The sequence below is a fragment of the Lepidochelys olivacea genome (genome assembly GCF_965140295.1).
Source record: "Lepidochelys olivacea isolate rLepOli2 genome assembly, chromosome: 16".
NCBI lineage: Eukaryota > Metazoa > Chordata > Testudines > Cheloniidae > Lepidochelys > Lepidochelys olivacea.
Window position 1 is genome coordinate 20,616,841 of NC_140426.1, and position 17,797 is coordinate 20,634,637.

Genomic DNA, 17,797 nt, shown 5'->3' on the forward strand with positions numbered 1-17,797 from the left:
GTGTAGTCAATTACACCTGTATAAAATGAGTGCAAATCAGATCACTTTGCTTGGGTTAAATGGCCACACAAAATGTAAGGCAATGGAAAGTCAGGTTTTGCCATGTATGTTTAACTCTTTAATGCACAGCCTTCCGTAGGTTTTAGAGAACAATGTAGACCATCTAACAAATGCTTCAAATTGGTACCTCATATGTGGGAGAAATTTACAAACATGAAAAAAGAGGGACAGATTCTCACATGGTGTAGCTTACATTATTGATTCTGATGTTTCTTTAGTCTCGGTTAATGTAGGGGGCAAAGCATTTGGGAGAGAGGATTGGAAAATGAAAAGATTGTGGGCCCCCACCCTGTAGGGCTCTGCGGGAACCCTTTGATATATAGAAATCAACAAAGTGCATGCGCACTTTTAGGCTTGTAATAATAAAAAAAAAACTTAGCCCCCACGTTATGCTTTACGTCTTCAAAGCTCTGAACTACTGTTAACTAATTAATTGAGGAGAATAACTAATGAGGCGAAGTCTCCTTGAAATTAAAATAAAAGTGCCATTTGCAGAATTGCAGGCATCCTCTGTATCTCATCTACACGCCCACCTTCATTTGGGCTGGTGTCAAATGTTCTTTTTAAAATTAAAACCGAGAGTTCTGGTACATAGAATAAAAGCTGCAGCCTGGTTTTATCATCCCCGGTGGCTTTGGGAACTTACGTTTTTGTTAACATTAATTTTTCCCTAAGAATCATATTTTATTATTCATGTTAATTGCTTGAAAAACCAGGCTTGCTTGACACTGGAGACATAATTAACCACAAAAGATTGTTTCCTGTTTTTGTTTTTTAATTTGCATTTTGTGTTTGTTTGTGGGGGTTTTTTTTGTTTGGTTGGTTGGTTTTTGCGTGTCTGTTAACACATATTTGAAAACTAGCAACAACAGCTACTCTCTATACAGTTGCATCGGAAAAGGAAAGATTAGGGGTAACATTTTTCAGTGAGCCTGAGACCTATTTTCAAAAGTGATGTAGGCAAGTAGAGACAAATTTTTGGTTGTATTGAGGCACTTAAAGATACAGATAGATGCCTAGTGAGATTTTCAAATGTGAGTAAGCAGGTTAGGTTCCCAATGGAAGTTTGGCACCTAAGCACCTTAGGTGCTTTCGAAAATCCCACTAGGCATCTCGAGACACGTAAATGCCTTTGAAAATTGGCCCTTCCGAACACAAGTCCTGCTGGCTTTGAATCAGATGTAGGCTCCTAAATGCCTGAGTCACTTTTGAAAATGGGGCTTAGGCTCGCAAGTCACTGAAGTGCTTTAAAAATGGTTGACCTAGGTGATCGCTATTGTTGTACCCTGCAATGGTGTCGTTCTGGGTAAGGAACATTGGACCAACTCATTAGAAAACATGCTCCACTTCTTAACCATATTAAGCCAATGTGCAGTATTGTCCCCTATTCATGCCCCTTCTTTATATACTGAGGGCCACATTCTGGCTGGCGTGAAAGCACAAGAACATATCTGTAAACCCACAGGGGACTGAGGGAGGAGTATGGATATGAGCTTTCCTACCAGGGGCATGGTCTCAAGTGGGTGGCCCAGCCATTTGTCACTCAAGCCCAGCCGAATCTGAGCCTGTGTAACTGCAGAAGCCCATGTCCATGTGGTTGTGGATCAGGAGCTCGTGGCTGAAGAGCGGGTAGCTCTTGGCCCGTCAGCGGAATGTCATGGCTAGCAAGGAGCAGAGCAGTCTTGCCGGCCCCACCACTGCCTCTACTCAGCCCCACAAATTTCTCCTGGCCCCAGGCAATTTTAGCGACAGCCAAGCCCCATGCAAATGCCAGCCAGCCCCTTTGCCCTGGCTTAACCCATTCCTTCCTAGGACTGTGGGGATCACCTCCTGCACTGCCCAGCCAGCCCCCAGGCACCACTTCCCACAGCTCCCATTGGCCGGGAACAGCAAACCACGGCCACTGGGAGCTGCGGGTGGCCATACCTGCGGACCGTCAATGTAAACAAACTTTGTTGGTGGGGTTGCCCACCACTGGTCTAACCCCAATGTAAACCACAGGTACTGATCATACAGGGCCCAATCTGAACCCCATTGAAATAAGTGGAACTCTCATTAACATCAGTGGACTTTGGATCAGGGTGCAGTGCAAGCTACCCGAGGCCACATGCTTATCTGTCATAAGTCTGCATAGTCCCATCATAATCAGTGGAGCTACACCAGATTACACCAGACAGGGATCTGGCCCTCATTCTAAAATAGTAGACCAGAACAGTGCCAATTTCAGCTCATTCTCTTGTTTATTTCCCCCCAGGGTTCAATCGGATTCCCAGGATTCCCGGGAGCCAACGGAGAGAAGGGTGGAAGGGTAAGAGCCATTTTGTCTGGCTGCTTTGCTGATTTTCACACAAAACCCAATGAACTTGGAGATAAACCCTTGAAGTGATTATTCCAATCAACAATGCTATAGAGCAAAGAGCATGAGAAAATACAGTATCCATGAATGAGCTCACAGGATCAGAGCTGGAGGACGAGCAGAAAATGAAATCCAGATATCTGCTAAATAACATAGCATCGAAAAGGTCTAAAGTCATTAATGAAAGCCAGATTAATCTTTGTCAGCTCAGATGGGGCCATTGCATTAACCAGTTTGAGAGTTTTCAGTAAGAAAAGAAAAGAAAAGACTCCAGTCTCTCAGCCACCCAACATCCTCAGACATAATCCCCTTTCATTCCATTTCCATGCCACTAACAGGACTTGTCTGGCACAACAAACCAGCTGCCTAGGAAATTTACACGGTCTAAATGTTAAGCAAAATCGTTCCTTACATATTCACATGCATTAGCCCAGTCCAGTGCAATCAGAGCCTTCTCTGTCTCATGCCCCCTCAATCCTGGCAATGAAGTCCCCTTTGGTCACAACTGATCATAAATGTGATGTCATAGCAGGACAAATCCTGGGCTAAAATCAGTGCTGCTGTAATTCCATGGACTCCAGGGGAGTTGTGCCTGCTTTCACCAGGGCTGACTTTGGCCTATTCTATGCTCCATCGTGAAAGGCTTGTGCCATTCAGAATCTCCAGGCTCACCTGGTAGAGATGTCTGGCAAGTGAAAACTGGCCCTTCTGAATGGACTTTGTTGTTGTTCACGTAGCTGAAGTTGCATAACTTAGATGGACACCCCCCCAACCCCCCCGTAGACCAGGGCCAAGAGACCTGCATGCACACAGGGAAATACTGTCACACTGAAAGCTGATCAATTTATATGAAGAGGAGGTTCCCCTCTCTGTAGTCACAAGAAGCTCACCTGTCCATGACAAACCAAAGAACACCCTCTTCTCTCTCACCTGTTCAGTCTAACGGATGGAAGCCCCTGTGAAGACATCAGAATTGACTCTGGGAACATCAGGCTCTGAAAGTAGAGAAAGGATTTTGAGTTCAGCTATTGAGAGAGTAACAGGGCAACTAACAGTGCAGACAGCAGCTTGTCAATTAAATGCTGGATATTTCTCCCTCTGGATAGTCCAAGAGCTTTTTCTGAATCTTGATCCTTCCCACACCATGAAATGCTGCTTTGGGCATGAGGAACTTTTTAGTTAACAGTAATGATTAGAGATGGGTGAATCTGTTCCGATGCAGTATGGACCACCAGGAGCCTAACTTTAGGTTCAAAATTCAGAGTTGAAAGGTTTTGTTAAATGTATGTTTAATTTTCCAGTGCCTCTGCACTTCCTGATTCCTGTGTGGGAGCTGGTGTTATTATTTATCATTTATATTTTCATAAAGCCCAAAGGCATTGATCCCAGCTAGAACCCCTTTGTGCTAGGTGCGGTACAAATGCTTACACTCTTATTTGTAAACAGAAATGCCACATGGCCCAAACAGAAATGGGAAGCACTGGAAAGCTGATCAAGGAGCCCATTTCTCAATCTGATTATGCAGAAGAGGTGTTCAGTGGTTCAGATAAGCTTCTGGAGCTAGATCAGTTAGACTGGCTTGAATCTGGAGCAACTCTAATAAAATCTTCCCTTTACTCAATGGACCTATCTCAGATTTACAACTCAGCAAATGAGCTCAAAATCAGATCCTTAAAATGTGGGTGTCTCACCTGCAAACTTAGATTTCTAAGCCTGTAGATATTTGCCCATCACTTGTAATGAAGGACTATCAGGGCACTGGCCAGCTAACATAAAGAGTCTATTTCATGCAAAACAAACTTGGGTTAGATGATTCAGAGAACAAGTAGAAAGTCATTCTGTGCACCGGATCTGTCACAGTGAAGAAGGGCAGGGGCGGGGGAGAGGGGGCGTTTAGGAAAGTGAGTAGCATTACTTTCCTTTTTATTCTCATTTAAATACAAATTACTTTTAACAGGCATGTTGGATGGGAGTGCAGAGAATATAAATTACTTTGCACAGCATTAATATTGTGCCACCTAATTTTAGTTTATATCTTTGAGGAATTTTTTTATTCTTTTCTTCCACTGAGTAATTTTCATCTCCTGATTGCGAACTACAAATATGTCTCCTTTTCCCTCCCACCGCTCTTCGGCAGGGACTCAGTTGATGAGCCACGCGGCTGCACTGGGATGGAGGGAGGCGTGAATAAGGTAGCTCTCACCACAGGCGAGTCTCAGTCAGCGTGGTCCTGTAATTACCAAGCCACCTATCTGAAATGCAAAAAGAAAATCCCAGGGCCAGAATCTTAACCTGGTGTAAACTGACACACCAGCACTGTAGTTGCGGGAAGCCAAGCCTGTTTACACCAGCTGAGGATCTGGGCCCCCTTAGTTTCATTTGCTAATTTTATTCCATCAGGAGTTACAATGGGACTGCTGGGTTCACAAACCTTTTGATGTCCCTTTTTTAATGCAATGTGGAGTTGGAGCAAGCAGGCAGTGCAATCACCACCCAATTATCTCCAGCACTCTGATAATTCTTTCGGTTTAGACAAAGCTGAAGGGTTTTTTTTTTTCTCAGTGCTCCAGAAATGATCATAGAATCATAGAATATCAGGGTTGGAAAGGACTTCAGGAGGTCATCTAGTCCAACCCCCTGCTCAAAGCAGGACCAATCCCCAACTAAATCATCCCATCCAGAGCTTTGTCAAGCCTGACCTTTAAAACCTCTAAGGAAGGAGATTCCACCACCTCCCTAGGTAACCCATTCCAGTGCTTCACCACCCTCCTAGTGAAAAAGTTTTCCCTAATATCCAACCTAAACCTCCCCCACTGCAACTTGAGACCATTACTCCTCGTTCTGTCATCTGCTTCCACTGAGAACAGCCTAAATCCATCCTCTTTGGAACCCCCTTTCAGGTAGTTGAAGGCTACTACCACATCCCCCCTCATTCTTCTCTTCTGCAGACTAAATAATCCTGGTTCCCTCAGCCTCTCCTCAAAAGTCATGTGCCCCAGCCCCCTAATCATTTTTGTTGCCCTCCGCTGGACTCTTTCCAATTTTTCCACATCCTCCTTATAGTGTGGGGCCCAAAACTGGACACAGTACTCCAGATGAGGCCTCACCAATGCCAAATAGAGGGGAATGATGATGTCCCTCAATCTGCTGGCAATGCTCCTACTTATACAGTCCAAAATGCTGTTAGCCTTCTTGGCAACAAGGGCACACTATTGACTCATATCCAGCTTCTCGTCCACTGTAACCCCAGGTCCTTTTCTGCAGAACTGCTGCCTAGCCACCCGGTCCCTAGTCTGTAGCGGTGCATGGGATTCTTCCGTCCTAAATTCAGGACTCTGCACTTGTCCTTCTTGAATCTCGTCAGATTTCTTTTGGCCCAATCCTCTAATTTGTCTAGGTCCCTCTGTATCCTATCCTTACCCTCCAGCATATCTACCACTCCTCCCAGTTTAGTGTCATCTGCAAACTTGCTGAGGGTGCAATCCACGCCGTCCTCCAGATCATTAATGAAGATATTGAACAAAACCGGCCCCAGGACTGACCCTTGGGGCACTCCACTTGATACCGGCTGCCAACTAGACATGGAGCCATTGATCACTACCCATTGAGCCCAACAATCTAGCCAGCTTTCTATCTAGCCAGCCCATACTTCTTTAACTTGCTGGCAAGAATACTGTGGGAGACGGTATCAAAAGCTTTGCAAAAGTCAAGGAATAACACGTCCACTGCTCTCCCCTCATCCACAGAGCTCCACCATGATATCCAGCTCCACCATTTTTGCATTACTGTCAAATTGGATGAGCTCTTTCAAAAGGCGGAAAGACATATGATGGTTCAGGTTGAAATCTGACCATATAAACACTGAAAGGGCCAAGGAATGAGTGGCCAGGAGGGGAGAGCTAAACTCTCCTGACTCATTGTCCAGGAAAAGGAATAAAGTAATGTGCAAAACTGAGACATGTTTAAAAAAAAGTTGTGGTTTCTGCTCTGAAAAGTGATTATTTCCCAATGATGTTGTGCTACTCCTTGTTTGTTGTCCCAGCAAGTCCAGATCTAATCTGTTCAATTTACACGTTAAAAAAAGAGATGGCTTCTGTAGTTGAAACTCCACATAGCATGGGAAAGTTAAGCTACAATCAACCCGTAATAAGATTTTGCGCTTGAAACTTCGCTAACAAATCTGATATCGATACCTTTCCATGGCTAGTCAGCTCTATGGGGCAAACAGCAGTAAGAAGTGTAGCTAGGACTCTGAAGAGAGAAGGGGTGAATACTATATGCAGGAAAGCCAGCCCAAGGCCTATGCCCACATAAGCCTTCAAGAAGCATTTAAATGGAACTTAAATGGTTTGTAGGCTTCATACTGGGATGAATTCCACTTACTGGGATCAACTGTTAAATAAGAAGATGCTGTTTTTACATGGTCACTTTTTTGGCTATATCACCACTACATCTATTTGCCCTGCATGCTGTTTGTCCTTTTAAACCATCTTTACAAACGGTTCAGCGGGTAAAGCTAGTTCTACCCCTTAGCGTGTGTATGTATTGGGAGGAGTGCAGCACTTGTTGACAAATCTGTTCTTTATATGAAGCAGCCTAATGTACATCCAGAATGGCTGGGTTCCTCAAAATTACAGCTGGAAGCAATTGCGAAACACTGATGAAAATTTTCATGGGTTTTGGTGTTTTTCAATCAGCTTGACTGAAAATAATCCGCTCCCAAGGAAGATGTTGGTTTATGGATTAAAATAACAACAGAACATGGCATACATGAAATCAAATCTGGGAGTACTGCTCTAAGAAAGCATCTTTGGTAAAATATATTCAGTCTTTGCTGGGCTCAATGATGATATTATAGCTTCCCTGAACCCTGTGTGGTTGAAGAAAGAGTCCCAGCACCAGTGACAAGGGAATATCAGTGTAAATGACAGATTTCCTTTCCTATTAGGCCGTTGCATTTGGGTGTAGCTCACAAGTAAATTGGAATAAATCCAAATTGAATTTGTATTTGATTTTCATGATTTTCTATTTATTTATTATTTGTATTTCCCTCTGGCAACTATCTATGGTATTTTCATCATCCAGGGACTGACCTAGTCTTTCCAATGCTCATTATTTAAGCTACCGAAAGGCTCCGTGAGTCATTTTTAAAAAAAAAAAAAAAAAAAGAAAAAACAAAACCTGAAACATATAAGCACCAACGGCAGAACCTGCATACCTCTCTGACCTCCATTACTGACCGCTGAATTCCAGTGCTGTTGAAAACATACAGATTTGTGAATGCTTTCAACCCTTGAGAGACCTCTCCTAACTGTTTAAACTACACAACAGTACCATGAAACTTCAGAAAAAAGAACCTTTGGCATCTTATGAATTCCTTTAGCTCTAGCATGTTGAATATATTGATAGTTTTGACAAGTGCATATAGCAGGCAGCACGCTCATTAGACAGTAGCTTCATCTAAGTTCTGTTTTGTGTGGCAGATACATTTCCTTTGAGCTTCAGTAAGAAGCAGTGTTTCAGAGAGGTCGAGGTCAAACGCACTGAATAATGATGTGCAATTGCACTACTACTGCTAGCAAACAGGGCCTAAATCCATCTCGTCTGGGAAAGACCTTGAGCTGATTTTGTCAAAGGGAGGCGGCCTCGTTATTCAAGAAGAAAGACTGGCATTTCTAAGAGGGCAATCACAGGGACTAAAACATACACAGTAGCATTTATTTGTGTATCCGTCCTTCCCAATGGACCAAACGGATTTGGAACCAAGCGCACTCAGAACAAATGAAAAATCATCAATGCCTCTTAAGAAAAAAAGTCACATTAGTCAACAGGTCCATGTGCTCCACCAGTGATTTAGCCTGGAAACCCCAGGTGTTCCTTTCTTGTACTCCCCTCCCTACAGCTTCCTCTCAGCTGCCCCCTGACTCTGCTATTCCTCTGACAGCACCCCCCCACCCCGCCCCCAGCACTCTCCTCATTCAAATCACTGCTTCCTTGGTACCCAAAAGAAACGAGTTTAGAATAATCACAACAGACAAGCAAACAACCTTCTAAGATACCTGGATTTCTCAGGGTAGCCTTGTTTCTAGCCTTGAGTTAGAGACTATTTCAGCCGGTATTGAGGAAAAAGATGGCTTTTGTGGTTTGGGAGATCTGGGTTCGATACCTGTCTCTGCCACAGACTTCCTCTGTGACATTGAGCAAGTCATTTTTAAACTCTTCATGCCTCATTTTCCCCATCCATAAAATGGGAATAATAATGCTGCCTTTCCCCCCAGCCTTGTCTGTTTGGATTGTAATCTCACTGGGGCCGTGAATGTCTCTGACTCTGTGCATGTACAGCATCTAGCACAATATCGGCTGTAGCTTTTAGGGGATACCACAAATCATAAATACTAATAATACACAGATTGGAAGTGCTTGGGGCTGGCGCGGTCTTTATTACTGTTCAGGTTACAGCCAGGTTCTGTGTTCACTCCTGTACTAAACAATAAATTATAAATGGTACAAATAAATAGATTTATTAATATCTTGGTTGGTGTGGAGAGAAGCACAGATGTTTCAATGAGGGCTTGCTTCTACAAATGTGCCCTGGGTTTGGATTTCAGTTGTCTTGGTGGCTGCAAACCTCTATTCGCATGATGCATCCTGACTCGGGATTAGACTCATTGTTTCAACTTGGCCACCAAAGGGTGGTATTTTTCATAAGCACTGAAAACAGTTGTCTCCTATTCCCATTGAAAGCCAGTAGAAGTTGATTCACTGACTCCCTTAGGCAGTGTGAAAATCTCACCATAAATCCATATTTAGACACCCAACTAAGTGGCTTGATTTATAGGGCTGGCTGGAAAACAACAATTCTGTTTGTGCAGAACATGTTGAGGTTTTTGAATTTGTTTTTGTTTTGATGTAGAATGAAATTAAGACATTTTAAAAATTTTGCAAGAAAGATGTGTTCCAGGATAGCTAATAGCTTAGTGGTTAGAGTATGCACCTGCGAGGTAGGAGATCTATGGTTCAAACTCCTATTTGCTTGATTTGGAGCAGGGACTTAAATCTGAGTCTTTCACCTCCTGACTGAGTTCCCTAACCACCAGGCTATTGTGGTCTCTCTCTTGGACCAGAAATTCCATCCTGGACCTGAGAAATCTTCTCAATGAAAGTTCACTTGAAATTGTTACGTTTCTGGGGAAAGTTCGGTTTCAACAAAAAGAAGTTTAATCGGCAAATTTCCATTCACCTTTGCCTATTTTCAGTCAGTGAGTTCCCACAGTGCTCAGTAGGAGAACAAGAAGTCCTAGCAGATTATCCTCATCCAATGGGTGCTGTAGGTCCTCAGCACTTCTGAAACCCATGTCTAAAGGTGTCTAAATAATAATCGTGTCCTAGGTGGATTGCTTTGGGCACACATATTTGAAAAACTTCGGCCAGTGTGCCTTTACAGTGCTATATAAATTATTAGTAATAATAGCTATACACAGTGCTGTATAAATGATTAGCAATAGTGAAAAGCAGTGCAAAAATTGTTTATAACTTCAACAGTTTTAACAAAGGATCATATGGGATAGGCAGCAATGGGAATGTATGTACCCACTTACACCATGTCTGAATTTAGCCCACTATATTTAAAGAGAAGCCAGACAGGAAATTTCTTCATTTTTGTTGTTGTTGTTGAAGTGTTACAGTGATGATCATTCCAGGAAAAGTGAATTCATGACAAGCAGAATACGACACGGCTCATTTTAGTAGACTTAAAAACAAACTGACTCCAAACATGCTCTAGCACCTGTTTTGATGGTTAATAAATGCCAAATAAGTGAAGTCAAGATGGTGGAATTTGGGCTGAAAACCTCAAGTAGGAATTAAGCACCTATAATGCCACCATGGGAGAAAGGTCACTCATTCTCTTCCTTCTGAATCTTATGCCCAGATATAATATTGGACCAAAATAAGAAGATTCAACCCACTGCTGTTTTGTTGATACCTTGACATTAGCCAGAACATTGATTTCAGAGAGAAAGAACAAGGCCACCAGTTTTCTTCTAGGCACATGGTAATGGAGTTTAATATGATGCTAGATTTAGGACCCAGCCATCTCTGTCTTTTTCCTGTCAGATTTAATCATAGTCTCCTGTTGCAGGAAACTGAGTTCATCTGTCAGCTCTCATAACCCAGCTGCTGTGTCACCGCTGCACAAACAGTGCCTTAAATGACTTATTTAGCACCAAGTCTGCAAAGATGGAGAAAGGCGTGTAAACATGTGGGGTAGCTTAATTGGCTTGTGTTGCATAAAATAATTGCCTCAGTCAGGGTTCCAGCACTGCAGCTGTCATTTCTAAATATTTAACTATGCAAGTCTTACCAACATGCACTTAAATCAACCTGTAGTCTTCATGCATCTATACAATCCAGCCCACCATTGTTTAGTATTGCCTGGCGGAACTACAAGCTTTCCAGGTGCAATACAGTAGATGCAAAGGAAAAAGAGGAGATCAGCAAAACAGTGAAATAGCTGCTGTAAGTAATTAAGTTTATTCTTTAACTTTGTTTATTTGCTATTTCATGAAAGGGACTGGCTGGTGCAAGAACCTGGTAATAGGATACTGTGTTTTTCACTGCTAGGTCACCCATTCATATCTAGTCCAACAGTTATTTCCACCGGTGACTGTTCACTGGAGTGAGATTCATTGGTGGACAGAAGTCAGTCCTTCTTGGACAGATGACTGCAGCTGGTACTAACTGGCACTGTAGTTGGTAAAGAGACCAAACACTTGAATAGGCCTGGAGAATAAACTGTCCCCTGTCCTCTGAAGGTGGTCTCATCAGGTCAGGATATAGACTCATTAGCTGGGCATTTAACTACTGTTCCCTATGTTCTGCCAAAATCCTTTTTAGGGGCCTGATTCAAAGTGGATTCACTTTGACATCAGTGCCCTAGAGAAAGGGGAGATACAGCTAGAGCTGGCTGCAATTTGTTTCATAGACAAATGCCCTTTTTTAATGACTTTTTTCATTTAAAAGATTGTCAACATTTTTCATTTTTTAAACGAAAAAGTGCCTTTTTTCATCAACAGTGTTACCTGAGTGTGTTAGAAATGTTTTGATTGGTAGATTTAAAAAGTTTTATAACTATTTTGATAACATTTGCAATATTTAAAAGCAAAAAGAAGCAAAAAAATGATGAAAAGCAAATTTTGAAAATTCCAATTGGAACCTTTGAAACAATCCTAAATCAACCCATTTCAAATACTTTGAAATTAAAGCAGCTTTCAGATGTCAACATGTTTTTGTAGAAATGGGTTTACATTTCTTTGACCAGCTCTAGAAATAGCTGTTCCTCTGAATTTACCTGTTTGTTATGTCATTGTAAGCATGTGAAGAAAGACTCTTGTGCAGGAGAAATTTTTTTTAAAAAATCCTGTATCCTTCTGTGAAAGATAATACCCCCCTGTACAGCAGAATAGATTAGAGAGGAGAAAAACAGATGTTCTACCCGTCAGTTCCAATTATCATGTCAAGTTTCATCAGAGCATTCACATTACAATCTAGCCTGTTCAAACATCACAAAAGGCAAATAAATGTAATTTGAGGTTTCAGACTGCGTGACCCTTTTTTTCCTTTTATCAAAAAACAAAAATCAGAAGGAAAGTGCGTCTCAGAAGCTGTTGGGGCCCATCTTCTGCTTGTTTCCTGTTCAGTGAACCCCACAGGTGTGTTCACTCCATGCAAGCTCGGCCATTGAATGAATGTTGCAGCACAGCCATAAATGTTGTGTAGTTGGTTACAGACTTCTTCTCTTTGATTCCAGGGTACGCCTGGCAAACCAGGTCCAAGGGGGCAACGAGGTCCAACGGTAATCATGCATTTTTCCTAAAAATACCTTTCAAAGGCATGTTTCTAAGACTATAAATGTGGGTGGAAGAATTAGATAGGTGCCCTAATTCTAGTGAAAACCATTAGGAGTTAGGCACCTTTGTGTCTAGAAATCTCCCCATAGTGGAAGACCCAAGCCAAAACCTGCAACTGGGGGTGTTTAGAAATATAGATCTAGATCTGAATTTTGCTAACTGCTTTCTGTCCATAGGAAAGGCCAACCAAAACCAAACCCTTAGATTTTAGGCAAGTTTGAAACCCAGGTATCCAAATGTGGTTCATCTCCACTTAAAAATATGAAACATACACTGTGACTAGATCCTGAACTGATGTCAATCAGTGGGTGAAATCCTGGCTCTATGGAAGTCAGTGGGAGTTTTGCCATTTACTTCAATGGAGTCAGCCTTTCATCCAGTGTCTTGAGTGGACATGTGTTGATTGTATAGGCTGAGGATATGAACGAGCTTAATTCCCGCCTTGATTTTTTCTAGGATGTCTGTCAAATGGAGATGGGCCAGAACTGCAATATTTTTAGCCTAATTCCTCTCTTTTTCCTTTCCCTCACCTCCCATGAACATTGATGGTTTGGTTAGAATGGAACCCAGATCCAAACCATTATAGCGAGTGTATGTAACTGAAATCTTCTGACCCAAACCCTGCACGTTTTACACATGTGAGTCATTGCATTGAAGTCTGTAGAACTATTCCTGTGAATAAAATGAGCAGGATTTGGCTCTTTAGTTGATTTTGATGGTTTCGGGGTAGTGGAACCTCGGCCTGGCTTTTGCTTCGGTAAATTGACTAACTGAGATTTTACCAAAGTCAGATCGGTTTTCTTGGCCCATGCTAAGGTTTCTATCTAGCAAAGTATTTGAGCTCATGAGTCATCCCATTGATTTCAGTGGGACTACTCATTGTCTTAAAGTTACTCATGTGCTTCCCTTCTATGCTAGATCAGGGCCTGAGAATCAAAATATCACTTGTGCAGCAGGAAGTGCTGGAACGTTAGGTGACTTGTTCATTTGTGTCTTTTTAAGGGTCCACGTGGTGAAAGAGGTCCGAGGGGCAGCACTGGAAAGCCTGGCCCTAAGGTAGGTTTTAGGAGACTTTGAGTGTAATTGAAAATATAATTGTGTTTTAAGAAACAGCTGTGGATAAAATTTCTGGTCCCATACTATCCATATTCCTTTCCTCCTGAGAAAATGTTCCACTATGAAAGTCTAGAGTAACTAACAATCATGACCCAACCAAATGTCTCCGGGTCAGAGACTATGAGCCGGGAATCCTGGGTTCTATTCCCAGCACTGCCACTGACCCAAAAATGTGACCTTGGGCAAGTCATGTAAATTGCCTTCATTTCTCCATCTGTAAATGGGATGATAATACTCACCTGCCTCACAGGGTTATAGGAAGACTTAATTAATTTGTGTTATTAACTCATGTTGAAATTATTTGCGAGAAGGCTAAATAGAAGTGCTATGTAGTATTATTACTTAATGCTTCTTTTCATAATAAGCAGAATTTGTCAGCTATTCACTTCGTTATTATCTGATAAAAATTCTTTAAAAAACAACACACCAGCATTCTTATTTTGCAGTCTTGAGGTGGGCAATAACACTCCTTAACAACAAAATCAGGCTTCAGATTGTTAGTCCGGGCCCCAGACTTCAGCTGGTCTTAAACGCTCGTCTGGAGGGACGTTGACACCTTACCCGACACACGACTGTAAATTGAGTGTAAGGTATCTTGATAGTTACGGACACCTGAAAATGTTACTGGCTCACACTGTGGTGGGGGAAGAGTGTGTGCCTTTAGTGCATGAACTCAGTTTCTTCATGAGCTTTTATTCCCCCACGGTGAGATTCACCCCCATGCTGAGAACCAGCCCAAATCCTACTTAAGCCTTTCTGTGAGGACTTAGGTAGAACTTCAGGTGATGCATAGACCTTTTACTGGCCCCTCTAGAAAGGAGCAAATTTCACCGTAGGGTAACAGGAACCACTTTAGATGACCAAAACTGTAGAAATCTTTAAACAAAACAGTGCTGTTTATGAAAATTGATGGTCTCCGATTGGCTGGCATACGCAATACACATTGTTCTCTCAGCCAACCAGGAGTCAGAGGGTCAATTACACCCTGGGCAAGCCACTCTGCTGTGCCAGAATCCGCTAGATAAACTGATTAAGTGAATATCAATCGCTTGGCATAATGGAAATAAAGCCTTTGTAATGAAACATTGTCACAGCAGCACTGGCTGCTTTAAAGATAAAAATGTCTTGGCTTCATGTCAACATTAATTTTTGATAAGTACCTCGGCTTTGCCGCAGCATTTATTTCACAGAATGAGACTATTATCTGGTAGAAATCGCCTAAGCCCACTGGCATTATCTATTCTATATTTGTATTCAGAAATGCGAGGGTTCGGAGGGGGCCAGCCAGGGGGAAGGTGAATCAGTCTGTTGCTCATTTATTATAGGCTATTGTTTCCGATACAGTTTTATTAATATATGTGGGGGGTGGAGAGAGGATCATGGACAGAAGCTGAGTGATTGCCCCATTTCGCCTGGTGCTGTTTAGGATCTTTGTGTGAAGTGGCTGAAATGATGGTTAATACCATGTTTTATTTATTCTTAAAAGGGCAACTCTGGTGGTGATGGGCCCCCTGGTCCTCCTGGCGAAAGGGTAAGATAAGCCAGATGTGGCTACAGCAGAAACAACTGAAATGGCTGTTCCTTTAGCAAAGAAGAAAAAGCATGCCTAGAACAGGCAGTCTTTAACCACAAAACTGATCTTGAGTCCTGCCAGTACCTACCTGAAACTGGGATCTGTGGACATCTCACCAAAAGTCATTCAAAAATGTGAAATTCTGGTTAAAAATATTTCAACCCTGTGCAGGCAGCCAACACAAAGCCTAGGTACCACTTAAATCCCACTTGTCCCTTCAAGACAGGGCTGAAGTGAGACTTCAGCGGTGTATAGTCAGGGTGCCAGACTCTGTAGGGATGAAGGTCACCCATGGTGAAAAGGAAGAGGGAGGAAGACCTATCCACATTCGTCTATTAACCAAGTTGGGTTCTAGTTCTGTGGAGGCATGGCACCTTTAGAATTCCTGTGTCCCTTTTCCAGGTGATCACTACAAAGTATAGCTTGAGAACAGTCCAAACAATAGGGGAGTCTTGTTTTTTTTCCTTTGTTTCTACGTTCCTGCCCGTAAATTGTCTATTTGCCAGGGGCAAAAACAAAATTGCGTTCATCTTCCTCACATAAAACAATGTCTCTATTCTTTAGTTACATACCCCCAACTTTGACATTGTGTGTGAGTGAGTGGGGCAGGGAGAGAATTGTTGATGACAAGAAAAAAAGTCAAGAGCCAAACTGAAACCTGTAAACATGCTGAATTACTAGAGCCTAGAAGATATTCTATACTCCCCAGTTAAACTGTTGCAGAGAGTAATGGCCCTAAAGTCACAAGACCAATTTGTTTTTGTAAGTCTTTTCATAACATGTTTGAGATACAGATTTTGGTAACTCCTATCTACCTTCCACATCAATCATGGTGGGAGAAGATCTCATTGCAGAAATGCGAGGAGGTAATCAATAGGCCTAAAGACCCACTTATCATTTACAGCCCCTTTTCCAGTTAGACCAAAGGCTTTGGTACTTTTGCCCAGAGGTATTTTTCATTCATGCACTCCCTTTAAGGGACAAGTTTACTCAGTTACTGTATGTGTGTTATTGATATTTCTTTGGTTGCAGGGCAAGTGCTACATGTCTCTTGTCAATTTGCTTTCCAAACTCCTGAAATAGTTCACAATAAAATGTGTGTTACATCTAATGCACTTTTACTGGATTATTTTGCATCCCAGGGACCGCCAGGACCTCAAGGACCAACTGGATTTCCTGGACCAAAAGGCCCCCCTGTAAGTAACACTCCTTCCAGAATGAGCAAAGAAATGTGCTGGGTGTTTTCTATCCAGCTGCTATCACCTTCACGAATTCAGTCTTAGCTTCTTCACTGACAAGTGGTTACATACCCAATGAAAGGCATTTGAGAGGCACCCGTGTTAATAGCGCAGCAGTTTAGGATTTTAACTAACCAAACAAGGTGCTACTAGTAATATACAATCCACTCCCTAAGGACTCAATAGCGTTTAAAAACCATCAGCCCTCTCTCTGCATCACCTTTACTCCTACAACAGCGATGTGCCCAGAGAAGCTCTTTTGGGAGTTGATTTCCTTGCCTCGGGTGGAGTCAGGACTATTCTCCACCCTTTAATCCAAAGGAAGACTCTCCATTGGATTCACCATCTTTGGAGGGTCTGTGAAAAAGGGCCAGCTCTTGCAAGGCTCTGAATGAGGCCACATCCCATTGAAACAAATGGGAGTTGAGGGTATTCGGCATTTTGGAGGACTGGGTCTAAACACATGAGCAGATCTGATTCCATCCGGCGGAGAGCGTTGGTACCACTATACACACACCAACCAGCATGGTACAATTTAACAGGGTACTATTGGAAACCTGTTCAAATTCCTTGTCATTCTTTTTTTCTTCTTTAGGGTCCACCAGGGAAGGATGGATTGCCCGGTCACCCCGGACAGAGAGGTGAAACTGTAAGTAGCTGGAAACCTTGGGTAGATCATTAGTCCTGAATCTGTCTTGCTGGTTGGTTCATCTAAACCCTTCTGTGTAGCTGAGGAGATGTTGCCACATGTTTTATTCCAATGGTTTGTGTTTCTTCAACTACATGGGAAGATCTATGGGAATCAACATCTTTTTGAGCAGGACAGGTCAGTCTAATGATGATTTGCATGAAGACCACGCATTCTGCTTCTTTCTCTCTCTTTGTCCCTCCCCTCCCCCCCATCACCCTATGTCATTCATAGAGAAGACACCAGCAAACAGATACACTGAGAGCAATCCTTCAGCTCTTACACTTTTATATAACTTGCACTTAAATCAATGGGAAATTTGCATGTGTAAGAGCTGCAGGATCAGGTAAGTGGGTATTGACTTCTGATTAGGACATTTCAACTTCCACTCTAGAGTGGTAAAAATTTATTGAGGTCATCTTTGTATCAACAGAATAACACAAGTAAGAAATTATCATATTGTTGGCACTTGCTTTTATAGTATAGGAAAATGGAGAAAAAGATGCAAAATCATACCAGTTGGTTTCCAGGCAGTCCCAATGGTCATACTCCCTCTGTAACTCCAGTGATCTACAATTCTGATCTTGCCTTTGCCACTTAAGAGGGGAAAGATAGTCTATTTCTATGGACAGCTCTTTGCTGGACTTTTATGGAAACTGTCCATGTTCTCTCTCTCTCATTACTTCCCAAATTTTAAAATGTCTGTGCTCTGATTACATTGTAAAGCTATTCCAGGTCTGTGATAGCAGAAGTTTTAATTTGAATGGGATTCATCCTTTACGTCAGAGGAAAATATTTAACACTACAGTTGCTTAGGTCAATGGTCAGTTTTCTAAGCGCTTTTATCTGTTCTCCCAC

The 17,797-nt window shown here is 42.3% G+C and overlaps 1 protein-coding gene across 2 annotated transcripts in view; it reads left to right on the forward strand.

Moving 5' to 3' along the window:
- Positions 1 to 17,797, forward strand: part of COL5A1 (collagen type V alpha 1 chain) — a 248,110-nt gene that overhangs the window by 181,914 nt on the left and 48,399 nt on the right. For both annotated transcript variants that reach the window (XM_084649659.1, XM_084649658.1), the window contains exons 32-37: positions 2,315 to 2,368; positions 12,225 to 12,269; positions 13,327 to 13,380; positions 14,927 to 14,971; positions 16,156 to 16,209; positions 16,847 to 16,900. In XM_084649659.1, the coding sequence (XP_084505785.1) occupies positions 2,315 to 2,368; positions 12,225 to 12,269; positions 13,327 to 13,380; positions 14,927 to 14,971; positions 16,156 to 16,209; positions 16,847 to 16,900 (306 nt within the window). The remainder of the gene's footprint in view (positions 1 to 2,314; positions 2,369 to 12,224; positions 12,270 to 13,326; positions 13,381 to 14,926; positions 14,972 to 16,155; positions 16,210 to 16,846; positions 16,901 to 17,797) is intronic.